Source organism: Carya illinoinensis, chromosome 9 (genome assembly GCF_018687715.1).
Source record: "Carya illinoinensis cultivar Pawnee chromosome 9, C.illinoinensisPawnee_v1, whole genome shotgun sequence".
NCBI lineage: Eukaryota > Viridiplantae > Streptophyta > Magnoliopsida > Fagales > Juglandaceae > Carya > Carya illinoinensis.
In genome coordinates, this window is record NC_056760.1 from 5,674,950 (window position 1) to 5,687,313 (window position 12,364).

The 12,364-nt window shown below is 36.8% G+C and overlaps 3 protein-coding genes across 5 annotated transcripts; all 3 read right to left on the reverse strand.

Annotated features, from left to right (window-relative positions):
* Nucleotides 1–637: 637 nt before the first annotated feature.
* On the reverse strand, nt 638–5,021 carry LOC122277415 (alpha-galactosidase-like). Of its 3 annotated transcripts, none has more exons than XR_006229003.1 (13): nt 4,571–5,021; nt 4,396–4,454; nt 3,544–3,600; nt 3,165–3,303; nt 2,943–3,018; nt 2,773–2,831; nt 2,600–2,665; nt 2,284–2,367; nt 2,095–2,159; nt 1,846–1,928; nt 1,612–1,765; nt 1,083–1,223; nt 638–897 (listed from the first exon to the last, which is right to left on the reverse strand). XR_006229003.1 is itself a non-coding variant. In XM_043087384.1 (13 exons), the coding sequence occupies exons 1-13, from the start codon at nt 4,723–4,725 to the stop codon at nt 808–810; spliced, it is 1,215 nt and encodes a 404-aa protein (XP_042943318.1). In that variant the 5' UTR covers nt 4,726–5,018; the 3' UTR covers nt 638–807. The 3 variants fall into 3 exon arrangements, 2 of the variants coding, with proteins under 2 accessions (XP_042943318.1, XP_042943319.1); XM_043087384.1 differs by having other exon boundaries at nt 1,625–1,765; nt 4,571–5,018; XM_043087385.1 differs by lacking the exon at nt 638–897 and having other exon boundaries at nt 1,187–1,544; nt 1,625–1,765.
* Nucleotides 5,022–7,546: 2,525 nt separating this feature from the next.
* Nucleotides 7,547–8,085, reverse strand: LOC122275221 (TIR-only protein-like). The gene has a single exon (XM_043084203.1). It carries the CDS (start codon nt 8,063–8,065, stop codon nt 7,547–7,549), a length of 519 nt encoding a protein of 172 aa, XP_042940137.1. The 5' UTR covers nt 8,066–8,085.
* Nucleotides 8,086–10,991: 2,906 nt separating this feature from the next.
* On the reverse strand, nt 10,992–11,726 carry LOC122275985 (TIR-only protein-like). The gene is made up of 2 exons (XM_043085385.1): nt 11,251–11,726; nt 10,992–11,130 (listed from the first exon to the last, which is right to left on the reverse strand). Exons 1-2 carry the CDS (start codon nt 11,724–11,726, stop codon nt 10,992–10,994), a joined length of 615 nt encoding a protein of 204 aa, XP_042941319.1.
* Nucleotides 11,727–12,364: the final 638 nt, after the last annotated feature.

A 12,364-nucleotide genomic window follows, 5' to 3' on the forward strand; every position in this document is an offset into this window, starting at 1 on the left:
CCAACAATTCAGAAACCCTTATGAAGAAGATACGTAGACTGTAATTATACTCAAAGAAAAGTAACATCATAAATTATATGATCAAAGTTCAAAGTTGCCAGAATCCTGAAGCTCTCTCTGTGCGTTCAATTTGTGGGCATGATTACTCATATAAGCCGATTTCTAAAGCTTATATATAGTGCCGGAGAACCCAGTGCCGGTGATGCCGTTAAAGATCAGTCTGATTTTGATTTATGTTGAGAAGCTAAATATATAGGGCTAGATTTAACCTCAACAGAATTAAATAATTCATCCATCCTTCAATAAACTTGGGTTTTGGGTGGGGTGGGGGGGTCCCAAGCAAAACCCAACTCAAACCTTCATTGATTTTGATTTTGTGCAAAACATATATATTCAAACTGCAATAAATAGGTGCATTTAAAAAAAAAAAAGGCTGTCAAGTGAGATTTAAGAACGAGTTTCATCAGGGAGGTTCTTGATCTGTTTATTGATCATCGTCTAGAAACAAGAACTTCTTTGTACACTACTCCCAGTGGATCGCGCGTTTAAACCCATCTTTCATAAAGCCGATTTTTTGTTACAAAAGATCCAAAAAAAAAAAAAAAAAGAAAGAAAGAAAGAAAAAGAGAGAGAAAGATAGCAAGTAAATAAGCATACTGTATCCTTGTGGCAAAAAGTCCTTTCAGTTTAGCATATCATAAATACATATAATTAAATATCTTCATTTCATCAAGCTGCCTTCTGAGTGGGACACCATCTCTCACTCGACTATTATATATAGACCAAAGTGCCAAGCCTCTCATCCATTTAGATTGGGGTGAGAATGTACATCTTGCAAGCATGGGGAGCAACATATGCAGTCAATCGAGAACGCATCTTCTTTGAAACAAATGAGTGCTGCAAGAAGAATGATATGGGGTTTTTTTAGCTAAGAATATGGCTGAAGTGACAATAAATACATGAGTCTTAGAATACAGCCTAACATAGAAGTTCAAAAGAAACCACGTCAATGGAATCCAAACTGATAAGGAACAAAAAGAAAAACAAAAAACTGCTAAAAGCATAAAAAAAATGGTTCATACCGCCCATAAGTCTCGAACAGTCACAGACATAAATGGAGAGAGTCCAACGTCCCTCCATCCCACAGATATTGGAGCCCTGAATCTGCTTCTATTCCATAAGACTATCACTATTCTTCTCCTTGATAAAGGTCCTGCCCAAACCTGCATCACAATGATGAGAAACATAGAGAAACTTGTTGGGACCTTGTTACTTTTAAGATTAGAGAGACACACTCTCGACAAAGCCTCTAGAGGTGCTAGAGAAACTTAGGCAGGATATGACTACTTGAGTTATGATTCTTAAGTAAAGATAAATATTTTGAGATAGTTGTTTCAGAAAGGCCTGATCAATTTCGCATTCTTTTATTTTTCCAATATGTAAGATTTGAACTAAAACTATCCCAAGTTCCCAACACCATACCATCTCTTTACCAACTGGGCCAAGGCTCAAAGGTCATGGGAATGCAGATATCATAGGTTTTCCTGTATATATAGCTGTGGTATAAATATTTATATATCATTAATTTCACATATGAAGGAAAAGAACAACCTTCCGGATATACCTCTAGACCAGCTTCAGATCGAATTTTTCTGGCCTGAATTCCCAGTGGATCCTGATTAACACCAATCACCTCCTTGTTTCCAAGAATCCCAAGAGTCTCTGCGGTTGCAGATCGGATATCACATCCAATGAGTAAAGGAGCCTGTCAAATTAAGGATTTTGGATCAAACAAAATGGAAGTTGTAAAGATGAAAATGGGAAAGATATAAATTGGAGACGGACTTTCATTGCAGCCCAAATACTAAAATGAGATCGATACTCCTCAATACTCATCCCTCCATTTCCCACTTCCAACATGTCAGGATCTACAATGATCATAAGCAGGATTAGTTTAGTGAGGTTCCATATATGTTTATGAAGATTGACATAGTAACCTTTGCACATTCCATTTGTATCAGATCTATTGATACCGATACTAGCACAGGAACATGGCATCCGTAACTCAAGCTAATACTTAAACTTGACAATTACCATTCCACCTGCCGGGTCCTGCATATCTTCCCCAAATGTTGTTTTCATCTGCAATTGATGTGATACTGAAATGGTAATATATAATGATTAACTAATTTTCTCAGCCTCTAATGTCAGATTCCGTGTAAAATAAGAATCAATTTAAAAGTAAGCATAGGGGAAAAAAAAGGGGGGGGAAGGGAGTGCCACCTTTCCCAGATGTCTTTTATGTCTCCCGTAGTTCGCCAAGCATTACCATACCGACTGGCCCATTTTGCAGGATTGTCTTGTCCCCTATGAAAATGATGCTCTGTCAAAGCCATTTATATAGCATTCAAAAAGTTCGAGAAATCTGCAAGTTACATCTAGCTCTTGAATCCCAATGCTCACTCAACCACTGTTACTTTTCAAAATATGAAGCACATATATCACCTAAAACATGCCATAGCATGCAAATACTTACACCTATTACACCTAAAAAGAATTTGGGGTTAAGGGATGGTCAACCAAAATTCATGGGGCTTACCATTCACATATAGCATAAAGGATTGGCCTGCCAACCTTCTGTAATGCATTACTCATCCTAGCAAATCTGCAACAGAGGACAATATTTTCTAAAACACAGGCTCTGCACAGTATAGACGACCTTCTCTGCACTAATAGAAATCACACTAGGTACAAAGTATCAAAAGATAATACCTGTATAATGGCTTAGAACCATCATGATAGCAATTATCATACTTCAAGTAATCGATTCCCTGCAACCAAATGCCCCCATAAGACAATAGCTGTGCTTACTTTCCACTGAAACAGAAACCAAATGCCACTAATAAATCCGAGTCATGTTGTAGCAGACTAGAAAAACTAACCCATTCTGCAAAAGTTCTTGCATCTTGATCTTCATGCCCAAGAGATCCAGGCATTGTCTTGCTGCAAGTTTGGTAGCTAAGGATGCAAAAATATAAGATGGAAAATAGTGAACGTTTCGAATGGTATTTGCAATTGTATGGAAAAATAATCTGGGCTTGTATAACACTGGTCACTGTGATCACAGTTATTATATAAAATCCAAACAAAGGGCAGAGCTTTACCCAGCATCAGAATATATGCCAAGCTTTAATCCTTTTGCGTGAACATAATCTGCAAGGGCCTTGATTCCAGAAGGAAAAGTAGAAGGTTTTACCCTTAAATTACCCCTCCAGTCTCTATCTTTTTCTCCCCAGCAATCATCTGCCATTTAACCACCACTAAAAATATGTGAGAAGTGTTATTGCGAGCCACTATGTTTGCTAAGTTTTTTTATTCTAGTTTTTTTCCCCTATGTTAGCCATCACCATGGCAGATAAAGGGAAGAAAAAATGCTAGCCATAGGTTGCTAGCAGAGTAACACCTTGTTCCACAATCGGTACTCTGGAAAAAAATCACTAATTCTCACAAGAACTAAAGGAAGATAGTATGAGGATGGCATACCAATATTTACATATTTGTACCCAAGTGCCGCCAAACCAGTAGAAACAAGAGCGTCTGCTGTTCTCAGCAATAAAAAAGTTGCAAAGAATAAATAAAATATTAATCCTCAGAGAACTTGAAACCCTGAATAGATCAATGTAGGCAGCAAACCATCAAATATTCAAGTACAATTCATGCTAAAGAGACCCCAACTTCTTCACGCAGTAAATAACTTACTCCATGCCACATAATACAGCGTCACATGACTTGCTTGCCTATATTAGGTAATTCAGTTAGGTACTGTTCCGTATTAGATTAAAAATTGCGCGTGGATTTAATCTGCAATGACTATAGTTAAAACTTTTAATCAAGAACTTTCAATGGCTGTTGGAAAATCATTAATTGGGCTATTCTCTACAATCCACCCAACTTCTTAGTCATTCATGAGGAACCTAATCAGGAAGTTCCTTTGGTTTTCCTAGTTCGGTGAAAAACAGTTCAAGGTTTTGAATAACGTATTCCGTGGGATCGAAAATCTGCCTAGGCATTCCTAAATCGACAATACCTAACCTTAAATTGTTATAATTAATTTCCAAGGAAAGATAAAATAATGAATAACGCTACAATAATTTTAACAATGAGCGTCACTACAAACTTCAGAGCTGGTTCAAAGTCAACCCAGAAACGTGAATCTTCCTCCACGTTATTTTGATATAAATAATTCGTATGAATAAGAAAGAGTAAGTTTATATATTGTTAAAAAAATATGTTACTTCCAACTTTGCATTACGGAACAACCATTTTCATAACACAATTCAAGGGAGAGTCTTTGGAAAAAAAACACCAATATTCAATAAGCGTGGAGCGCAGTACCCGTGCTTTTCACAGTCCGCTCGTCTATATCACATTGAAAATGGTTCCAGCTGTTCCATCTGCACTCCAAACAATTTACAATCTCACTTGAGCATTCACACAACCATGTTGAAAGCAAAAAAACAAATAAATAAATAAAGAATTTCATAGCAGGCCGATGGAAGTTTACACACACCCCATGGGCGGCGTGTGAGCAACACCATTGGCAAGAAGGAACTGAGTGTAGTTTTCATGGGAATTGCTGCTGAGATCCATAGCATGTGCCACTTTGCCACTGCCTAAAACAACAACAATAAGAAGAAACAAGACAGAACCACCTCGCCAACCCATTGTCAAATGATAATAAAACAAAAACAAAGAGGGATCAAAGAGGTATTTGATGGTTATAATTATTTCATGATCCGTATTATTGGGGAGGCTTCAGAAGTGGAAAACTGGAGATCGAGACTGTGGGGACGGAAGAGCGTAGTTTGAACAAGTAATGGACAAATGCAAATGGGTATTGCATCGAGAGGATCCTCCATTAACAAAAGCGAAGGGGGCTGGTGTCGGTGGGAGACAACAATTCCTAGATATTGGACACTACGCGGATACTGTGTGGGACGAGCAAGTACTGACCTTAATCAAGTGGTCAATACGTAAATGCGAACTACTTATTAATTTTTTTTATATAATTCGGAAAGAGCTTCTTCTTACCTAATCACGTATCATTATTATAATTTTTTTTAATTTTTATATAAAATATAATAAATAATTTAATTTTTTAAAATTTTAAAATAATAATAATATTAAAAAATAATATTTTATTTAACTTTTATTTTTCATCTAAAACATTATCATTTAATCCAAACGAACCCTTAATACGAGAATTAAGCTGTCTCTTAAACTACTAACATTGAATTAATATTGGGCCTAGCTAATAGCACTTTCTAGTTGGTTAGGGTAAGGATATGGGCCGGGTCGAATCTCTGGCCCTGTCAAGTACTGCATGGGGCTTTCTATGCCCTGAAAAGTTGCTGAAAGAAAAAGAACAAAGAAAAATAAATAAAAAATAAAACCGAGTGACAGTGGAAACAAGTGGGTACCTCACCTGACATGATTCGGACCCCTAAAACATGCTAAACAGGTAAGCCAACTGGACCAAAAGAGACCAGTTGTAAGAGATTAATAAAATCTAGTTACAAACAATATGTATTTATTTAATATGTTTTATCAGAAAATAGATTTTTTAACTTAAATTTTAAATATAAAAATATCAATATTAATATAGAGATTAATATATAAATTTAATAAAACTCAATATATATATATACACACACGAGTAACACGAGGGAAGAGATCATAGGCTATCGCTAGCTAAGTAACTAGCTCTAGTATTAATTAAGCTAGGTTTGAAAGGAGAGAAAATAAATCAGGTGTAGGCAAAAAGACGAGACACAGAGAGAGAAAGAAGAATAAAAAAATATGTCAAAACGAACTTTGACAAAGCAAGGCTAGCTCCGAATACTCGGATTTAGCAGGGTTGACGAAATCACGACTGAGTTGGTACGACTATTTTAATTGACCGATCGAATTCTGAAAAGACAGGAAAATGAAACCCAAAAAAAAGGCTTTCTTTGCCTTCACTCAAAAGGTTAGAACCGCAGATCTTTATTTCAAGCTCCTTTTGATTTTACTGTAGCTTTGGTGGGCGGGTGATTCGGCTTTTGCTTTATCGCGTGCGTGCATGCATGCGTTGAATGCATGGATCAGATGGTCGGTGGACGGAAGTTAATTGTTGGCTGGCCTGAGTTTAAACCTTTTATTTATTATAATAACCGGTATTTGGATCTCCTGCACGATGAATGAATTACATATGCATGCATCTCTATCTGTATGTATGTAAAATAAGCATGCAAAAGCCCGTAAGAATGAATCGTATTTTCTTCTTCTTCTTCTTCTTCTTTCTTTTTTTAATTCTATTAAGGAAACTGCATTGCTTCTTCTCCTAATATCGTTCGGTGCATGCTCACACACATAAAGTGAAAAACACAACGGGCCTTTGCATTTGAAAGCACAAGGGATCTCGTTTTTTGTATATAACATTCTTCTCGTCGTAGGATCGATATATATATATAAGCTTTATATTTCAAAGGAAATTTAATATTCAACAGGGTCAAAGGTTGTAACGCTGAAATTTCTTTGCTTATAATTAATTATGATTATATGTAAATTCATCAACAATAGGCCGGAAGGTTGTACGTAGCTGCGGGTTAATTTCAACCGAACGGCCAGTAACGATTACGTTCACCTCGATATTGTTTATGATATATATTCAAATAGTTGACTTGAGTAAGCTTTCCTCCATTGCCTATAGCATTGCTAGGAAAATATTCGATGCCTTCCATTTTTTATGAGATAACGAGCTAGAGCTGAAACTAAAGAGGGAAAAAAATTGAATTTAGCAGTACTTTCTATATATAGAAGCCTGGGTTCTTATAAATAATCTCCAAGAATATGTACATACATTTACCATTAAATAAATTTACAACTTGGCAAATATATATAAATACATTGTAAGTACGTACGTATAAACTTTACTGTCACTGATCAGCATTCACAGTTTTATGTACACAAAATAAAGAATAAGAGCAAAAAGGGAAGAACTCGTGGCCCCATGCACCCCGATGCATGATAATCCACGTGAAAGATACAATAGCCTAAAATCATGTACATGATCTTTTATATACACATATATATTCACAGCAAGATATATTTTTACAATTTGATAAACGGCTTTAGTCGTGAACCATTAATATTATTGATTAATTTCTTCATACGAAGTTTAGTTATAATCGATCGATGAGATCTTGATTTAGTTTTTGTGGTATGAAAAGTGGATTAAACTTCAACTCTTGGCCGAGTGCTTGATTTTTAAATTTCTTCTCCCAATATCGTTCATCCCCACCTACCTCGAGTAAATTCTCTATGACTGCATGGGAAGCCCTTCTTAGGAACTCTGACCAATCCCTGAAATTAGGCCAAAAATAAAAGCAACATTAGAAATATGTATTATTAATTTATTTTTAAGAATAATATTTACATCAGAAATTGTGTGAAAGATTTGTTCATCAATTAATTAAGATACCAATCAAAACAATATAACAAGGAATTATAGGAAAACTGGAAAGTACCCTGTTGACGAATCGAAAGCAAGCCCTACGGTATATTTAGCTTCTTCGAGTGCCAAGCTGAATCTCTGAAGCTCCTCCACCGAACAAGTTCCATTGTCCTTCACCAATAGCTGGGATGGTTTTACGTCCCAAAAGATGGGTATAACTCTTTTCTTGGATTCCATGATCAAAGCCAATTCATAGAGACAAAACTTGGACTCACAATATCGGGGCGAGAACACAGCAACGCCAACCTTACAATTTCGGATAGCGATATCGATCTGGTCGAACAGCTTGTCCCCAGGTTTCATGTTTCGACTGTCGAGGAAAGGCCTAAGCCTCAACCTGAAAAGATGGTCATAGAGCAACCCGGTAAGAGTTTTCCTCGTATCATCTCCCCGGTGGTTTAAGAACACAGCGCATGATGGGCTTGGTATTGTTCTGATTGGGTTCCGACCGCCGGGATTAAGGAATTTGCGAGCAAAGTTCTTGGACAAATTAGCTGGTGAACGTTGCATGGCTGCTCCAAGAAGCTAGCTCTAGCTATTGGCATTGACGTGCTTCCAAACAAATAAAAAGTTTCTATATATATAGCTCTGTTCATAATTTCCATGCATACTTCCCTGAATATCCACAGAATGCTGATGGAAATTTCCATCTCATGGGATATGCCCCTAAACTGAGCATAATCACGTTCAACCATTAATTAGATACAAGGTTGTAACAGATCATAAGGCTCATTAATTAATTTTGTTGAGAAAATAAAGAAATAGCTTCATGCAATATTGTGTACGTCTATATATCAATGGAAAGTTACAAACTATTTCTCACTACATTTAGAGTAACTTCGAGTGGCGTGCGAGCGTACTGATGCCATTGAGTTTTGAAGTATTGATCTTACATTTTATGAAATTACTTCTCAATGCTTGACTTGCTGAGATGTATGAAATTAAGCCTGCATGCAGCATTCGTTCATCATGTAAAATGTTCAATTTTGTTCAATATTCTGTCCAATATCATGAGAATTACCATGTAGCTAACGTCAAGGACGGCGAACAGGCCTAGGATGACCCACGTCGGCAGTGCTCAATTCATACATACATACCTACCTACACACACACACACACATATATATATATAATTTAGGATGACCCACGTCGGCAGTGCTCAATTCATACATACATACCTACCTATACACACACACACACATATATATATAATTTAGAATGACCCACGTCGGCAGTGCTCAATACATACATACCTACCTATACACACACACATATATAATTATTCATCACAGATTCCACGGAAAACAAAAGCATGAATAAAATATTTCAAGCACCGACGCCGTGTGATCGAGGGCCTGCAATATCACTCGTACTTCACCAACATTACACTCTACAATAATAATATTTTATGATTCTATTGTGGAAAAGGAAAATTTGTTAAAGAATATATATATATATATATATATATAGGTAGAGCAGTTAGATCATGTCTCAAAAATAAAACAAACGAAGCGGCCGCGAATAATTAGCTAGAGCAGTAATTAGAACGTCCGTAGTGCCGCCAACCAATTGCCGTGCGTCTATACTGAACAAATTTGATTGGAAAAACAATGATATATTCGATTTCTTCACCGAGATCAGGTAATTAATCATGTGCTTAAATTCCTTTTCATATATATATATACATATATAAATAATTAATGATTAAATATTTGTAATTTCCTGCACATTTATATATTTATATACATGATAGTTGTAATAGTGCGTGTGCAAGTGTCGTATAATTATTTTAAAAATGTGAATAAATATGAGAGATTTACATAAAAAGAAAAAATTAATTTTTTAATAATAAAATTTATTTCAAAATTATTGAACGGCCAATTCTACCGTTAGCATTACTCTTGTTGGTAGGTCGTACCGCGTACGTAAGAGGCCCTTTTTCTTCCATTCCGCAAAAGTACGAATAATAGTGCAAAAGCTGCGATCGACCAGCTCTAATAAATTCAGAATCAACATTAACCCATGCATGTAAACCAAATATATAGCCATAGATTGCTGACCGTTGTTGCACGCTGCACATGAGAGGTGCTTCAATACTAGTATGGCTGCTCGCTCGATTCGAACTGATGGCTAAACCCTCTATGCCCAAAACATGGTACCTTAATTCCTTCTCTGATAGACATAGATTAATTCCCCGGCCAGCATGAGACCTTAGCTCCAGTACTACTACGATTCAGATTAGTACCCTTAATTAATCCAAAAATTACATCTACCAGCTGGGTCGAGGCGAAGAGAGTAGTTAATTTTGCAAGATGCACCCATGCACCCTGCGTGCGGAGTCCATATAATATAAAAGCTTAAGACGAGTCCAGCTAGCTCTCTTCACCGTTCCCACAATTAATTCGCTTCCACCAAAGTGCATGCATGCGACATTCCTTCTTCTTAATTAAGTCTTGATCAATAAGTCACTTTACTACAAATTAATGCCACAAGTAATACCGCACGGGGACTAAACCCGACATAATAACTAGACTTCTGTAATTAAGCCCTCATGAAGGAGAGATACGCAATTGAATTTGCCTTTGCAGACAATGCGTCCGCAAATTTGAGATGGGAGATAATCTTTCCCTTATCACATCATGATTTGACTTTTTGCAGGTCGCTCATGTCATGATATGTTTCAAAAGTTCGGAGATCAATTACTTCCATGGCTAGAACCAAAACGTAAGGCAACATCGAGTTTGATAACAAGAAAGTATCAAACTATAGGTATCATGAGCCTGATCATTATCATATGTATATAAGGTATTGAACCTCTTAGCGATGCTACAGTCTAGGCAATGGAGGAAAGATTTCGTCTAAGCTCACGGAGCTTGGAAAACGAGCGGTTTCCGTTTTTAACCCCCCCGAGTTAAGTCGAAAGTAGGTGGCTGATTTGGAGAGAGATCATCTTATTCAATTGCAGTATATATATATTTTGTCAAAACATGAGCGAAAAATAACCTAACGATCCTTCGAAACTTGGATTTGTCACAAATTAAAAGATCTACAAGGATGTGCACACAGTACCGTAAATGAATCGTGTAAAAATATTGATTACATGACATGAATACATGAATTTACAACTTGGAATACAAATAATTCCAGAAACTACAATCCTTCTTTATTGTCAGAAGTACTTTGCACATATCAACTTATAACCTCATTGATACGAAAAATTTTTATCTTCTTCGACCCTTATAACCTGCTTTAATGCACAAAAACCTAATAACAAACCTTTTTGAACGCATTTTATACTATGATGTTACAACATGGGGATAAAAAAATCAACATTAATGAATTTTAATGTTATATTTTTATTAACAGAATAGTTAATTGCTTTGATCGATCCCATGATTTGCTTATAATGAGAATCGATCTCTTGATCATTAATTGCTCATTTTGTTATTAGAAGTGAGCTGTTGCACTTCAGCACATGTTGTTTAGGACTCTTGACCTCCAATCGCTCCCGATCTACCTCGAGCAAATTCTCTATGATAGCATCTGAAGCACTTTCTAGGAACTCCGACCAATTCCTGAAAACCGAAAAAAGAACAAGAAAATTAGAGGTATTACATCAACCAAATAACAAAATATGCGAAATATACGTTCACGGATTTAAAAAGTAGTCGAGATTATGAAAGATTAATGCGTACCCTTTTGACGAATCGAATGCCAGTCCAACTGTATATTTAGCTTCTTCGAGTGCCATTCTGAATCTTTCGATCTCCTTCTCAGGTATGGGAGATCCATTGTCCTCAAATCGAAGCTGAGACGGTTTGACGTCACAAAAGATGGGAATGACTCTTTTCTTGTATTCCATCATAAGTGCCAGTTCACGGAGACAAAAATAGGATTCACAATACCTGGGCGAGAACACTGCAACCCCAACCTTACAGTTTCGAACGGCAGTATCAATCTTGTCAAACAACCTGTCCCCAGGTTTCAAGTTTCGACAGTCGAGGAAAGGTCTGAGCCTCAGCCTGTAAAGATGGTCGTAAAGTAACCCGGCAAGGTTTCTCCTCGTATCTATCCCCCGGTGGCTTATGAACACCTCGTGTGAGCGTGGCAGTTGTTGGATTTGATTCCAGGGACGAACAAAGCTCCTGGACAAGGCCACTGAACGCTGCATGGCTTCTTCAATAAGGTATCGGAATTCTTATGTTTCAAGACTCAAAAGATGATCAATCTGATCGATCTTGCAATATACGCGCGTTAATGTTTTTAGTTCCGGCCGGCCTTTTGTTTGTAGTAATTGTAGTATGGATCTAATAAAAGATATAGACCTGTGAAGCCAGGGTATATGTGTATATATAGTATTGAGGGGGTTCGCGGACTTTTGATCAATGACCAGAATCTGAGTTTGATTTTCAAGGTGGGAGAATTCCAAATCTTGGTTGGACTGTGAAGAAACTACCCGGTATTCAAGAAAGCAAATAATAGAGTAAACACGTTTGAATGTTTTGACGCTCTAGGCTTATTTGGAACTGTTTAAACCTTCAAACACGTTAATTATGTTATTAGCTTTAAAGGATCGCTGAAACGGTCACTCGTCTCCTGTTTGCATGGTTTTCTGAATCGGGAGATAATTAATTAGTGTGTAACTACTTTTTTCCCATGGTCCTTCTAGCTAGTTGCGGCGAGATTAATTAATTAATATTATTAAACTTTTTGCCTAATCAATCTGCCACTTCTTGACTGCTCTTTTCAATTTATATCTTTTGTCCCCTTTGCCGGTCGAGCGAATTCAGTCGATCGTGAAAAGTACTC

Excerpts from the sequence above, each read along its gene's own strand:
- LOC122277415 (XM_043087384.1), bottom strand. The coding sequence starts at position 4,725 with ATGGGTTGGCGAGGTGGTTCTGTCTTGTTTCTTCTTATTGTTGTTGTT. Across the intron at positions 2,666-2,772 it reads GGTTCTAAGCCATTATACAG|ATTTGCTAGGATGAGTAATG; the intron begins GTATTATCTTTT and ends CCTCTGTTGCAG. Across the intron at positions 1,766-1,845 it reads GTATTTGGGCTGCAATGAAA|GCTCCTTTACTCATTGGATG; the intron begins GTCCGTCTCCAA and ends TTAATTTGACAG.
- LOC122275221 (XM_043084203.1), bottom strand. The coding sequence starts at position 8,065 with ATGCAACGTTCACCAGCTAATTTGTCCAAGAACTTTGCTCGCAAATTC.
- LOC122275985 (XM_043085385.1), bottom strand. The coding sequence starts at position 11,726 with ATGCAGCGTTCAGTGGCCTTGTCCAGGAGCTTTGTTCGTCCCTGGAAT. Across the intron at positions 11,131-11,250 it reads GCATTCGATTCGTCAAAAGG|GAATTGGTCGGAGTTCCTAG; the intron begins GTACGCATTAAT and ends TTCGGTTTTCAG.